General features: G+C 47.6%; 1 protein-coding gene across 1 annotated transcript; it reads left to right on the forward strand.

Moving 5' to 3' along the window:
- The first annotated feature begins 3,604 nt into the window (after positions 1 to 3,604).
- On the forward strand, positions 3,605 to 14,524 carry LOC143280342 (uncharacterized). The gene is made up of 2 exons (XM_076584977.1): positions 3,605 to 4,059; positions 13,378 to 14,524. Exons 1-2 carry the CDS (start codon positions 3,605 to 3,607, stop codon positions 14,276 to 14,278), a joined length of 1,356 nt encoding a protein of 451 aa, XP_076441092.1. The 3' UTR covers positions 14,279 to 14,524.
- The last annotated feature ends 1,825 nt before the right edge of the window (positions 14,525 to 16,349 follow it).

Consider the following 16,349-nt stretch of genomic DNA (forward strand, 5'->3'; position numbering starts at 1 on the left):
ACTGACACTAACACAAGCACACACATACACAAGCACACACGCGCGCACACACAAACACACACACGCACACACACACACACACACACACACACACACACACACGCTCTCTCTGTGTCTCTCTTAATGCCTATTTGCATATACCCTCTGCATGCAGTGCAACATACCAACCCATACAGACCGACACACAACAACAACAACAACAAGAAACAACAACGCCTACCTCCCCCAAACCCCCCACACAAACAAACAACTCCCCCCCCCTGCTTCCTCCCCCACCCCCACACATACACGACACCTCGTTATCCTTCATTATGCCTATATCTCCCCCACCCCCACCCCTTATTTTCACCCCTACCCTCATCCACCACCTCTACTAACGCAACGCGGGCAGCTTTGGAAAACAACAAGGCACACGACGAACACAGGCCTCGACCCCCCCTACACCCCCCCGCCCCCCCCCCCCCCACACACACACGACACCTCGTTATCCTTCACTATGCCTATATCTCCCCCACCTCCACCCCAATTTTCACCCCAACCCTCATCAACCTCCCAAACGCAACGCGGGCAGCTTTGGAAAACAACAATGCACACGACGAACACAGGCCCCGCACCCCCCCCGCCCCCCCCCCCCCCCCCCCCCCAACCAAAAAAAAAAAAAAAAAAAATCAAGCAAACAAACAAAAAAAAAAAAACCCCACACATAACGGCTTTCACAATCACACTGCTGCGTGCGGCTGCCAAGCCAACAATGAAATCATGAGCCCGGTTCTTCAACAGTCTCCTTTCTTCTTCCATGTTATTGTTATTACTATTGTATTTATTTATTTATTTATTTATTTATTTATTTATTCATTCATTGTTTTTTGCGAGTTTCTTCTGTCGAGTTTCCAGTACCTGCCAGGTTCCAGTTTGCGCTCATTCTGTTCGGCATGGCTCCCGGAGTGAACTTCTTAGAGCAAGGGTGCTTCATTCTTGAATGGAATTGATGACAGTGGTTTTTTTGTTTTGTTTCGTTTTTCTTAATTAGTTGGGTTTTTTTTAATGTTTAGTTTGTGAGGAGGGGGGGGGGGGGGGGGGGGGGGGTTGGGTGGTTGTTGCGTTTTTTCGCAATTGTTGCCGTCTAAAAAACCATCATCCCTCGATGCTGTTTGGTTGTCTTTTGTTTTTATTGTCAGTTGTTTTGTTTGTTTTTTTCTCTCCAGCCAGCACGAAATACTAATACCAATAATGCTTGGAGGCCGTACTGTTTTAGAACATTGAATTCATCAGTGGAGGCAGACAGTTTTGAATAATGACAGACAGACAACGTCTCAGCAGAACTGTTATCACCCCCAGCTTGCGTGTATGTGGTTCATTCGTTCTCAGCTGAGAAGAGGAACTGCCGTGAGACCTGTGTGTGTGTGTGTGTGTGTGTGGCCACTGCTGATCGAGGTTTGAAAAAGCTGAGTGAATGCAAACATTTTGACAAGCCTTTATTTTTAATTTTTTTTCGTTTGTGGGCTGCGACTGCAACGTTCATTCAAATGCACAAGTGGGCTTTTTTACATTGATGACCGTTTTTATCCCCGCAATATTGGCAGCCATACTCCGTTTTCGGGGGGTCGGTGGGTGGATGGGTGATGTGCTATCTTGTATTTATATAGTTTATCTCTTTTTCTTGGACAAAGGTGTTTGCGATGTAGCTGAGACTATGTTGCTGTGTTAAGTATTAATTTTATCTATCTAGAATTCTTAATATGCTCTATTTAAAAAGATAAGTAATCAGTCAAGATAATGATATGAACGAAGTTGAATTAAAAGCAAAAATAGCTGAAAAGCGTGTTTCCCAGTAGCGTAAGATTCTAGCTTCGTACAATCTCCGGTCCGAACGAAGGTGTGACGTATCCGGTAAGGAAGAGGGCGCGCGAGGGTAATTCTAAAAATAGAGGGGGGAATCCCTAAGGAACGAAGACAGAAGGTGAACTATGTAGTTCCATAATACCACGGTTCTCAGTCATTCCTTGAAGGCGAAAGTGAGTTTTAACAATGGATAATCAACTGGATGCAGAGGGATAATCAACAATATTAAAAAAAAAACCAACAGCAAGTGTTCAACAACTATCAGCACCAGTCTCTAATTATATCTACAAGATGAGATCGAAAGCAGAACTGAATCACGGGGCAGTCGAAACACGTGATCAGTCTCAAGTATACAGGTTCCATGATCTCCAAAGCTAGATTCGATGGGATAGATGACATCACACACAACGACAACCGCAAGAGGAAAGCGGAACCGGAAGTGATTCCGTTGAAGTTCAAATCCGCAGCAAGACTGAAAATGAACGTGTACACGCGATACGGAGTGGAAGACTGAAAATGAAAGTGCACACGCGATACGGAGTGGGAGACTAAAAATGAAAGTATGCACGCGATACGGAGTGGGAGACTGTAAGTGAAAGTGCACACGCGATACGGAGTGGAGACTGAAAATGAAAGTGCACACGCGATACGGAGTGGAAGACTGAAAATGAACGTGTACACGCGATACGGAGTGGAAGACTGAAAATGAAAGTGCACACGCGATACGCGGCGGCGGTATACGGAGTGGAAGACTGAAAATGAAAGTGCACACGCGATACGGAGTGGGAGACTAAAAATGAAAGTATGCACGCGATACGGAGTGGGAGACTGTAAGTGAAAGTGCACACGCGATACGGAGTGGGAGACTGAAAAAGAAAGTGTACACGCGATACGGAGTGGGTGACTGAAAAAGAAAGTGTACACGCGATACGGAGTGGGAGACTGTAAGTGAAAGTGCACACGCGATACGGAGTGGGAGACTGTAAGTGAAAGTGTACACGCGATACGGAGTGGGAGACTGAAAAAGAAAGTGCACACGCGATACGGAGTGGGAGACTGTAAGTGAAAGTGTACACGCGATACGGAGTGGGAGACTGAAAAAGAAAATGTACACGCGATACAGAGTGGGTGACTGAAAAAGAAAGCGTACACGCGATACAGAGTGGGTGACTGAAAAAGAAAGTGCACACGCGATACAGAGTGGGTGACTGAAAAAGAAAGTGTACACGCGATACGGAGTGGGAGACTGAAAAAGAAAGTGTACACGCGATACGGAGTGGGAGACTGTAAGTGAAAGTGTACACGCGATACGGAGTAGCATACACAAAGGAAGAAGATGATGCTGAAAATATAATCTAGAACATAACAAAGAGCAAAATCGGCTCTTCAACAAAACTGTATGATGACTGCATAAGAACAAAAGAACGACAACAGCAAAAACAAGAACAAAACATCCAACAACGAAAAAAAGGGAAACCTGATTAGTAGAAAAACAAACAGCAACAACAACAACAACAACAGAAGACAACGATAGAGGAACGAACAAACAATACCAAAACTGGGCTGAAACGTCGATCGACTGGCAACAGTAATTCAGCACACATACAAAACAACATAAACAAAATTATCAGCAAGAACAACAGCGTCATCATCATCATCATTGTCATCATCAACAACAATAACACCAATCCGACTTAGTCACAACAACAGCAGCAACAACAGCAACAACAACAACAACAACAACAGCAACAACAGCAAAACGATGGACGGGGAACAAGACCCTGCCACAGATGCCGCCGACCTCTACATTCGGATCCCTTCGGACCTGTTCGGCCACAAACAATGTCGCCAGGCACCCACGGTCCTCCTCCCCATGATGCAGAGCGGCAGGTCGGCTGGAGTGTACCCCCCGGCCCGCCCCCTCCACCACCACCCCCAGCCCTGGGCCCTGCAGAAGAGTGAAGGAGGAGGAGGAACGAAAAGGGACCCGTGTTGCCCCAAGGGTGGGCAGCGTCCGGTACATCTGGGCTCGAACCCCGGTGCCGCGAGTCCGTGTCCCCAGCAGGGCTGTTGTCACCCCGGGCCTCCTCCTCCTCCTCCCCCTCCCCCTCCTCCTCCTTCTCCTCCTCTTTCAGCGGATGTCTGGCATCAGCAGGTCTCTGTGACCAGGTCTGCGAGTCACGGTTCCCTTCTGCCGAAGCGCGGTGGTGTGAAAAAGTGAGTTGGTGTTCATTTATTCATTCATTTATTTACTTATTCATTTTTTTTCCCAAATCTTGTCCATGGGCTGGCTGTGTCATCGTTTCCCCATATCAGTTTGTCTGTTGTCTGTCTCCCTAATTCTCTTTCTGTATCCATATCTCTTGAGTATGAAGTGGGGAACTTGGTGGGGTGGTGGTGGTGATGGGTATTTAATTAAAAAGTCAATCCATAATTATGTTTTTTACATGTTACTAAAAAAAGAGAATAATTTTCACTGACAGAGAGATCATTTCCGTTCGGGCATTTACCGTACTGCACAGTTCCTCCCTGTTCCCTTCTGATTTTGGTGAGCTCATCTTTTGCTGAGCCCATTTGGCTCGCTGTTTCATTGATATTACTCCCCGTCTCCCGCACCCCCAGCTCCCAACACGCAGCTTGTCGCGAATCCCCCATACACAGCCACGCCACTCGTAACAAATCCCCCATACACAGCCACGCCACTCGTAACAAATCCCCCATACACAGCCACGCCACTCGAAACAAATCCCCCATACACAGCCACGCCACTCGTAACAAATCCCCCATACACAGCTACCCCACTCGTAACAAATCCACCATACACAGCCACGCCAGTCGTAACTAATCCCCCATTCACAGCCACGCCACTTGTAACAAATCCTCCATACACAGCAAAGGCACTCGTAACAAATCCCAATCACCCATACACAGCCACGCCACTCGTAACAATTCACTGATATACAGCCACACCACTAATCCCCCCCCCCCCTCCACAGCAAAGGCACTCGTAACAAATCCCCCATACACAGCCACGCCACTCGTAACAATTCACTGATATACAGCCACACCACTAATCCCCCCCCCCCCCCTCCACAGCAAAGGCACTCGTAACAAATCCCCCATACACAGCCACGCCACTCGTAACAAATCACCCATACACAGCCACGCCACTCGTAACAAATCCCCCATACACAGCCACGCCACTCGAAACAAATCACCCATACACAGCCACACCACTAATCCCCTCCCCCTCCACAGCAAAGCCACTCGTAATAAATCCCCCCAAACCAGTCACGCCACTCGTAACAAATCCCCCATACACAATCACGCCACTCGTAACAAATCCTTAAACACAACCACGCCACTCGTATTAAATTCCCTTTACACACAACCTCGCCTTTTATTTGTAACAGATTCCCGAAACAGTCACACCGCTCGTAACAAATCCCACATACAGAGTCACACCGTTTTAAACAAAATCCACGTACACAGCCACGCCGTTCGTAACAGATTTCCCACATAACGACACCGTTCGTAACAAATCCCCCATACACAGCAACGCTCCTCGTAACAAATCCCGCATACACAGCCACTTGCACACCGATCGTTGCAAATCCCCCATAAACAGCTACGAGACTCGTTACAAATCCCTCCCCCCCCCCCCCCCAACCCCCCAATAAAAAACAAAACAAAAACAAAAACACACGCCTGTGACAAATCCCCCATACTCTGCCACGGAGTCTCGTAACAGATCCCTTCATCCCCCAAAACCCACGCCGGTGGTAACAAATCTTCCACAAACAGACTCCTGTTGCATGCACCCCGCCCCCCTATATATAGCTATGCAGGTGGTTCTAAATGCCCTGCCGATAATCCAGGCAGGTTGCTTGCTTGTCATAACCCCCCCCCCTTCCCTTCACCCCCTCTCCCCCACCCCCCTTCGCCCTCCACCGCCACACCCTGACTCGATCTCAGCACGGGTGGTGGTCCTCCTCTGGGAACAAGAAATGTGAAGTCGGGTCAAACACCACAGGAGACATTGTACAGCACTGCTGAGTCCCCACTGGCTATGTCCAGGTGTGGCCTGGTCTGATTCAAACCAACGTAGAACAAACACCACCTTGGAAATTTCATTTTATCTGGTGACTAATAAAAAAAAAAAAAGGGCTGTACTGCCGCTACGCTTCTTATCATACGTTATGATTGTCGTCAAGTAAGCCCCATAGATAACAGACAGACACCTTTAGTGTCGGTCAGGAAATTTGAAGTGGGTGGACTTTTCGACCGTGTGGGCGGTCCCTGATGCAGAAAGCACTCTCTATTCTGGGTGGGTACAGTACAAATTCACAGCACACTCAAGTCTAGGTGGGTGCCGTTTTGAATCCGCAGCACACTCAGCTGTGGGTTAGGACCGTTTTGTGTCTACAGTGGGTACCAAAAATCCCTGTTGATGAAAAAATGCCCGTTTGATGGGGACCATTTGAGTCAGTAACACTCTCAACTCTGGGTGGGTACCTTAAACCCACGCCGATGGTGGGTGTGGGGTGATGGCCTAGAGGTAACGCGTCTGCCTAGGAAGCGAGAGAATCTGAGCGTGCTGGTTCGAATCACGGCTTCGCCGCCGATATTTTCTCCCCCTCCACTAGATCTTGAGTGGTGATCTGGACGCTAGTCATTCGGATGAGACGATAAACCGAGATCCTGTGTGCAGCATGCGCTTAGCGCACGTAAAAGAACCCACGGCAACAAAAGGGTTGTTCCTGGCAAAATTCTGAAGAAAAATGCACTTTGATAGGAAAAACAAATAAAACTGCATGCAGGAAAAAATACAAAAAAAGAAGAAAAAAAGGGTGGCGCTGTTGTGTAGCGATGCGCTCTCCCTGGGGAGAGCAGCCCGAATTTCACACAGAGAAATCTGTTGTGATGAAAAGAAATACAAATACAAATACAAAAATCCTGTTGATGACTACTGCCAGCGGCTGAGGAACAATTTGAATCCATAGCACACTCAACTGTTAGTGGGTACCGAAAAATCCCGTTGACAGATTGCCTGTTGGATGGGTACCATTTGAATCCATAGAACGCTCAGCTCCTAGGTCGTACACTCAGTTGTGGGTGAGTATCGAAAAGACCCATAACTGAATGCCTGTGGGATGATGGGGTTCCAGACCAAGACGTGAGTTCGCGACGCTAACCATTTCGTCGCAGTGGCAGGTGCTGATATATATATATATATATATATATATATATATATATATTTTTTTTTTTTTTTTTTTTTCCAGACAGCGAGGTCTGTGTTTGGCCCATTCCCACAACACTCAGCGAAGTGCCCGTTTATTGCCCAAGTCGATCAGCCATAAAAGAGAAAAGAAAGGCTAAACATTAAAGGACCTGCATATCAGGGTGGTAAAAAAAAAAGTCTTTAAAAAAAGAAAAAAAAATTCCGATCACGAATATATAGCAGAGTGGACAGACTCGACCGGGGAGAAAGGGAAGAAGAATGAATCAGAGAGAGAGAGAGAGAGAGAGAGAGAGAGAGAGAGAGAGAGAGAGAGATGCTTTGACGTTTATATTTTTTACGGTCACAGACTGTACAGTCCTTGTGACAGGAGGATACAGAGAGAGAGAGTGAGAGTGATAGAGTGTCACAGCCTGTATAGTCCTTGTCACAGGGGGATACAGAGATAGACAGAGTGAGAGTGATAGAGTGTCACAGCCTGTACAGTCCTTGTGACAGGGGGATACAGAGAGAGAGAGTGAGAGTGATAGAGTGTCACAGCCTGTATAGTCCTTGTCACAGGGGGATACAGAGATAGACAGAGTGAGAGTGATAGAGTGTCACAGCCTGTACAGTCCTTGTGACAGGGGGATACAGAGAGAGTGAGAGAGAGAGAGTGATAGAGTGTCACAGACTGTACAGTCCTTGTGACAGGGGGATACAGTGAGAGAAAGAGAGAGTGATAGAGTGTCACAGACTGTACAGTCCTTGTGACAGGGGGATACAGTGAGAGAGAGAGAGAGTGATATAGTGTCACAGACTGTACAGTCCTTGTGACAGGGGGATACAGTGAGAGAGAGAGAGAGAGTGATATAGTGTCACAGACTGTACAGTCCTTGTGACAGGGGGATACAGTGAGAGAAAGAGAGAGTGATAGAGTGTCACAGACTGTACAGTCCTTGTGACAGGGGGATACAGTGAGAGAAAGAGAGAGTGATAGAGTGTCACAGACTGTACAGTCCTTGTGACAGGGGGATACAGTGAGAGAAAGAGAGAGTGATAGAGTGTCACAGACTGTACAGTCCTTGTGACAGGGGGATACAGGGAGGGAGTGAGAGTGATAGAGTGTCACAGACTGTACAGTCCTTGTGACAGGGGGATACAGAGTGAGAGAGAGAGAGAGAGAGAGAGAGAGAGAGCGGGCACAGCGGGAAACGGACCAGGGAAGGGTGGTCGTATCACAGGGACCATCAACACTTCGATAATCACACTGCATGCATGCATACCCAGTGGACGTGGGAGCGCTTTAATCAAAGGGAAATTATGAACTGTGGTTGGCCTGCTAACTTTGGATCTGGCGGACAGGTTACCTATCTTTCGTTCTGGTTTTTTAAATTTTTTTATTTACCTCCACCGCCCCGTTCAGTATATGTACCTGTGTGTGTGTGTGTGTGTGTGTGTGTGTGTGTGTGTGTGTGTGTGCGGGATTGCACTCGTTATGTGTCTATCAACATTTGAACACACATATGATCACACACACACACACACACACACACACACACACACATTCAAACACGCGAACACTTTCATACACACACACACACACACACACACACACACACACACACACACACACCAACCATTAAGAAAGTGAGTGAGAAAAGAGAGATGGAGAGAGAGAGAGAGACAGACAGACAGACTGACAGACAGACAGACAGTACTCTGGAATCCAGGAGAGCTGTATGTAATAAGTAAGCAAGGAAAGGCAAGGCGAACACGTTCATTCCTTGTGCCTAGTCCTTGCCTAATAACAAGTAATCGGAGGTCGCTGGCACGTATCTTTTAAGTGCGGGCCGGCCCTGCTTGCGTGCGCACGTGACACACACACACACACACACACACACACAGCCCGGGGTAACTGACCACTGTCCAACACGAGCCGCAGGCCACACGCCACCAGGAAAACCCAGTGCCAGGAAAGAAAAGACCCTCTCGCCAGCACGTCGCCCCACTCCGGTCTTATCACTTAATACAACACCTACCTCGTACAGGACATTGCTTTGTGGAGTGGACTTCTTGAAAGGACACTGATGATTAGAGAGCGACAGACAGCGACGACAAAAAAACCAACAGAAAGAAAAGTTTAGAGGAAAGAATAGAATGGAGAGAGAAAAAAAGGAGGGAAAAAACAACAATATGAATACATGAATTGATAAAATCATTAGGAAATAGAGAGAAGAAGAATAGAAAAGAAGAAAGCGAACAGAAGAAAGTCAAAGAAAAAAAATAGGAAAGGAAAACTGGAAAAAAAAGAAGCAGAAGAGCAATGATGAAATAAAATGAGAGGTTTTATTGTTAAAGAAAAAAAAGGAGAAAGACAAGTAAAACTGTGACTTGGGAGGGGGGTGGGGGTGGGGGGAAGAAGAAGAAGAAGAAGAAAAAAAGAGAACAATACCAACAAGAAGAACAGCAATAAGACGAAGACGGAGAAGAAGAAGGAAGAGGAAAAAACCCCAAAAAAACAAAGCACAAAAGAAGCGGAAAGAAGAAAAAACCAAAGCACAAAACCGAACAAGAAGACGGCTCTTCAGAAAATAAAACCAGGATGACTTATTAAGGCCAACAACTAAAGCAGGCGCTCTTTGATTAGAAAAGTCAGAAAACAACTGAAAAAGCAGAGAAGAACAGTCCAGAAAATTGTGCTTGTTTTCTTGGGGGGGAAAAAAAAAGTGTTATTCGTTCGAAACGGAGTGTGTGGTATGTTTCTCGACACGTTTTGACAGTTTTCAACAGTTCAACCACAGGAGTTCAGTGTGTTTCCCAGCAGCGCCTTTTTATTCCTTCATGATGTGTGATCATTGTGCACTGGTGTCCATAGTTCCTGTCTGAAACAACAACAACAACAAAACAAAACAAAACAAAACAAACAAACAGCAACAATGTCTCGAAACGTTTTCTTGGAGCTGACCGAGGATGATGATCGACTAAACAGATGTCTCAATGTCAGGTGAACCGCAGTGTTGCCTAGTGTTTCGGTATCTGTTTATGTATCTGTATCTGTATCTCTCTCTGTCTCTCTCTCTCTCTCAGAAATCGCTGCTTCGTAAAGCCAATATAATGTATGTTTTGTTGGCTATATTTATGTTAATTAGCTTATATTGTTTCCTTAAATTGTAGTGTGTTTACGGACACCCTTTCACTTTGAGCTGAGGCATGAATGTGAGTAGTACATTTCGATTCGATTCGGTTTCGATTCTCTATCTCTCTCTTCTCTACCTCTCTCTTTCTTCTTCTTATTCATCTATCTCTTTCCCCCTTCTCTCTCTCTCTACCGCTCGCTGTCTCTCTCTCCTCTCCCTCTCTTTCTTCTTCTTCATCTGTCTCTCTTCTCTCTCTCTCCCCCTCTCTCTCTCTCTCTTCCTCTCTCTTTCTTCATATTCATCTATCTCTTTCCCTCTTCTCTCTCTCTACCTCTCTCTCTCTCCTCTTCCTGTCCCTCTCTTTCTTCTTCTTCATTTCTCTCTTTCTCCCTGCCCCCCCTCTCTCTCTCCGTGTGTGTGTGTGTGTGTGTGTGTGTGTGTGTGTGGTTGTCAAGTAGAAGTGTGTGTGCTGTTGGTGCATGACTCGCACGCACACACACACACACACACACACACACGGCACGTCTGTTCGCAGACATTGAGAACCGATCAATAATAATTATGTCGCAGTGTGCAGAAACACAGACAGACAGCCGGACGGACAGACAAACAGCGAGGTTGTTTAAGGTCAGTAAGGTCAGTGGCCAGTACGTTGGCTAATCGGATTTGGGCGTAGTCCTATAATTGGCCCAGAGTGGCCAGGTCAGAGATGACCCCGTGGTTCCAAATCAATACAGTCCGATTGACCAAGAGAGCAGCAAAGCCACGCCGAGGGAAGAAGGTTTCGGCTGTCTCAGTCACAGCTGTCAGTGTGTGTGTGTGTGTGTGTGTGTGTGCGCGCGCGCGCTTCCATGTTTGTGTGCATGTGTGCGTGTATGTATGTGCGTGTGCTTGCATGTATGTGTGCGCGTGAGTTCATGCATGCGCGCGCGCGCGCGTGTGTGTGTACTGCCATGTTTGTGTGCATGTGTGCGCGTATGTATGTGCGTGTGCTTGCATGTCTGTGTGCGCGCGTGTGTGTACGCGCATGTTTGTGTGCATGCGAGCATGTATGCGCGTGAATTCATGCATGTGTGCCTCTGTGTGTGTGTGTGTGTGTGTGTGTGTGCGCGCGCGCGCGTGTGTGTGTGTATGTGTGTGTGTGTGTGTACTCACCGAATTAAAGCCGCACCGCAATCTTATTTCGTCACACTTGCCCGGCGCCCCAGGTCAGAAAGAGAGGTAACACCACCGCACAACGCGTCTACATTCACACACACACACACACATACACACACACACTTACACTGCAGCGATTGTGTTGCAGCGTGTTAGTAAGCGTTTGGGTGAAGTGTTTGACCAACGGACTGACCACACAATGGACATGAGTGACCATGTAGACTGGCCCCTCTCTGCAGAGGGTACAGCCTTCCTTTGTCTGGTGCCAGCGATAAGATAGCAAGCGGTCGCAGACAGGCTGACAGTGTTAAGCGCTGTTCGGGGAGAAGAGTGATGGTTGACTTGTCCTCATCTTTTTCTACGCGTGGTGGGTGGACTTCGATTGACAGAACCAACGACAAGAGAAGTGTCGCTCACTGCACGTGTTATGTAAGAGTGAGGACCCAGGGTGTGTGTGTGTGTGTGTGTGTGTGTTTGGAGTTGCGGAACGGACGTGGTTCGGGTGAGTGGGTGGTGAGGTGGGCGACTGCAAGTTTACAAGTCGTTCAGGTAGGGTGGACCACCTTTTTATTTGGGAGTGTTGGGGGTTGTTTTTCTTTGTTTGTGGGTTTTTAGCGAGAGTATTGTTGGTAAAAAGATTGATGTTTGACCAATAGACTGACCACACACCGGGCCATGTAGAATGAACCCCCCACCCCCCCACTCCCGCCCTCCTCTTTTCTCTTGCAGAACGATTAGCGAAAGTAGTGTTTCTTCTTTCTGGCACCAGTGATAAGAGAGGCCGGCCGAAGATAACAGGCTTTTAGTGCAAGCGCTGGTATGGAAAAAAGAAAAGAGTTATCGGCAAGTCCTCACAGTATACAGTGAATGTGGTAGGACTTGAAACACACACAACGACAACACCAGAACAGTCATTGAACGTGCACATTGCACATGAGGACACCATGGTAGAGAGTATTTGTATTTGTATTTCTTTTTATCACAACAGATTTCTCTGTGTGAAATTCGGGCTGCTCTCCCCAGGGAGAGCGCGTCGCCATACTACAGCGCCACCCATTTTTTTGTATTTTTTCCTGTGTGCAGTTCCCTATTGAAGTGGATTTTTCTACAGAATTTTGCCAGGAACAACCCTTTTGTTGCCGTGGGTTCTTTTACGTGCGCTAAGTGCATGCTGCACACGGGACCTCGGTTTATCGTCTCATCCGAATGACTAGCGTCCAGACCACCACTCAAGGTCTAGTGGAGGGGGAAAAAATCTCGGGGGCTGTGCCGTGATTCGAACCAGCGCGCACAGATTCTCTCGCTTCCTAGGCGGACGCGTTACCTCTAGGCCATCACTCCATCACTGTGTAAGTAGCTGTGACATGGATGGATGAAGATAGGGTGGGAAGGTGATCAGTTGACGTCAGCGACTGCAAGTCACACAGACAGGCCGACTCGGTGCCTTTTATTGGTTGTTTTTTTTGTTTGTTAATTTGTTTCAAGATTATTATCATAGTTGGGATAATCAAATCCAGACATAATTATACATGCTGAAGACCCCCCCATTCGAAAAAGCACCCCCTCTCCCCGCTCCCCCCGCCCCCTAAAAAAAAGGGGAAAAAAGGGAGAAAAAACAGCAACAAAGAAACCAGACAATGACAACAAACCATAATGTAACAAATGGCGTAGGACTAGAAGAAATAGAGAACATCTGTGGTCATTATTATTATTATTCGCTTTTAGGACATGAATTATGACTGATGAAGATTTTATCTGTGCATTTCATATGTATATGTAATATATATATATATATATATATATATATATATATATATATATGTGTGTGTGTGTGTGGTGTGTGTGTGTGTGTGTGTGTGTGTGTTAGTGTGCGCGTGTATGAGTTCACTTTAGTTCAGTTACTCAAGGAGGCGGCACTGCGTTCGGACAAATCCATTTACGCCACACCACATCTGTCAAGCAGACGTCTGACCAGCAGCGTAACCCAACGCGCTTTGTCAGGGCCTTGTATGCTTGCAGAGGAATGCAGGCGGACGAAGTCCTGGACGAGGAAAAAGCAGCCGGGAGGGGGAATCGAGGAAGCAGAGGAGGAGGAAAGGACCCTGACAGCGACGGCGGCGGCGGCGGTGACGACCTTGACCATAACCTTGACCTGGACGAGTTCATCGACCTGGTGGCGCGCGCCAACAACGTGCCCCAGACAGATTCCGCGGGCTCCCCCCTCCTCCTGCCCCAGCTGAGGACCTCGCCCTGCGCCATCCACCACCGACAGCTGGCCCCCGACCGCCGCGACCTTGACCTCCTCTACAACACCAGCTGCCACGGGGGCAAGGTCGCCAGGGGTCAGGGGGTCGCGGGCGGTCAGGCTCAACTGTCGGACTCGGACCTCGCCTCCCCCAGACTGTTCCGATGCAGCCACAGTGACTATACCCCCAGGGGAGGAGGAGGAGGAGGAGGAGGGGTCGTGGGGGTCGCCACAGACCAGTCGTGGGGGGGTGGAGGAGGAGAGAGGGGGTGGAAAGAAGGGAGAGGGTGGTGGGGGAAGAGGGGAGGCAAAGACAGTGTGGCAGCTGCGACTGGCAGTCCCCCTCTCCCGTCCTACCCCCTATCCCAGCCGCGAGGCGGGCGCCACAACCACAACCACCAACACCAGCACCACCACCAGCAATACCCGTGCCAGCCTCCCAAGGTGATGATGACCACGAGGCTTCCCTCGGAGCTGCCGCCCAACGACGTGGTCCGCACCTGGCTCCAGCACGGCTCGGTGCCACAGGGCAACAGCCACTTCCCTGACATCACGCAGACCCAAACCCAGACGCAGATGCAGACGCAGACGCAGCAGCAGCAGCAGCAGCAGCCGCCCGCCAATCGCCTTGCCGCACGGAGACACCCCATCAACCAATCAGCGGTGAGTGAGTGAGTGACGTCATGTCCTGACGCTCCCGGTGGTGGGGATGGAGGAAACGGAACGTGTGAAAGCAAAGAAAAACAGCGCGCGCGCGCGCACACACATACACCACGACCCACACACACACATAACGCCAGGAGACGCCCCAACCAAACAGTGGGTGAGTGACGTGTACTGAACGAGTGACATCATATCCGTTGCCTGGTGGCTTGGGTGGATGTAACTTGAAGCAATCCCGTGTCCACTCCCCCCCCTCCCCAAACCATCCCCCCCCCCTTGCCATCCACCCTCCCCAAGCCCCCCCTCCCCCTCCCTCCCCCGCCCTCCTCCGCCCCCTCTCCCCCGTCCGAGATAAAAACAAGAAAACAAAATAACAACAAAACACGCAAGACTCTCTGAGGTCCCCAAAGAGAACGTTTGTGACGCCACACTGTGTCATCCTTCTTTGATACCAATGTTCGTGTGGTGAGTCAGGGGTAGGTGGGGGTGTGAAATCATCGATGACGAAACCTCTAACGACATGTGATGTGAGTTTTCGTTTCAAAGAGGTTGGTTCAGATGTGGGTGTGAGGCAGGGAAAGGACGCGTGATGTCTTTGGTGTCTTTGTCCGAGATTGACGTCATGAAGAATGACGCCATCGCTGATGATCATGACTGAACCCAAGTGACGGCGAAAGCAAGGAAGTTTATCGGGGGAAAAAAAAAAGAAAAAGGTAGACAGTTTGACAGTGATGGCATGTACGATGCTTACTGACAGTTCAAGATCTATGAATCATCTTTTTACCATTTCGGAAACATGACATTTATCGGGGGGGGGGGGGGGGGGGGGGGAGAGAAGAAAAAAGCGCTACAGTTTGATGTGACATTCAATACATGACGGTTCATGTTTTGTGACTCATTTTGTAGCTCACGTGTGTGTTTGCACACAACATAAGTTTATGTATAAAAAACGATTTTTGGGTGCGTGTGTGTGTGTGCGCGTGTGTGTGTTATGCGTGCGCGCTTGCGTGCGTTTGTGTGTGTGTGTGTGTGTGTGTGTGTGAATGGTAAACTAAAACGATTAAATTGTTTTTCTGTAAATACTTTGTCCGTGGACACAATAATTGGCTTGGAAATAGTTCTTTCCAAAAATTATGTTGGAGCCAAATATGTTTCCTAAGTCAGGTTATGTTAAACTTTCTACCTTGTTCACAAAACCTGGCGCTTTTATCTGACATAGTGATAATTATAGACACATTAATTAAAAGTCAATCGTTTTGCTTTTTTTTTTTTTAAGTTCAAATGGGAACTTATTCTGCTTGGTATGGATGTTATGTGGGTGCGTACATCTGCCAGTAGGAGCGAAATTCCACCATGTGATGGATGGGTCATAGATCTGAATATACTGGGCAATATTTTTAAACGGATCTCACTCATCTAAAACACTAGATTTTAAGATATGACTCAAGGCATGTGTATTATAGTTTATGCTCTGGCCCCATCACTTCCTGTAAAATGCCACCGAAACATCAACAGATCAAACAATCTTTGATCCAAGAATTCGTCTGTTGAATTCAACTCCCCACTACGCATATATATATATATATATATATATATATAGAGAGAGAGAGAGAGAGAGAGAGAGAGAGAGAGAGATTTTGGTTCTCTTGTGGAAAGACGTTGTAACTGATGTAATCAGCACCAGAAAACACAACATAGATATTATTAAAACTTTATTCAGAAATGCTGAAGCAATGATGGTATGCAGCCTACTCTGGATAGCAATCAAGAGAAAGTTTCAATTAATGTAGCAAAAAAAAAGAAGACACAGAATTAAAGCGGTATAATTGAAAAACAAAAGATCTATTGTGTCATTTCATACCAGCATCTTCCTTTGGCTGTGGAGTTCCAGATCATCATAGTTCTGAGCTGCAATGGCCTATGTCTCTTACATACATCCCATGTCAGTTTAACTCTCTCCATACGAACGGCGAAAGAGACGACGTTAACAGCGTTTCACCCCAATTACCATCATGGAAATACTACAAGCGGAAGGCTCTTATACTGAAGAGGTGAATGTTGACAAAGAATACCACAATTCTGA

Source organism: Babylonia areolata, chromosome 3 (assembly GCF_041734735.1).
Source record: "Babylonia areolata isolate BAREFJ2019XMU chromosome 3, ASM4173473v1, whole genome shotgun sequence".
NCBI classification, from domain to species: Eukaryota; Metazoa; Mollusca; class Gastropoda; order Neogastropoda; family Buccinidae; genus Babylonia; species Babylonia areolata.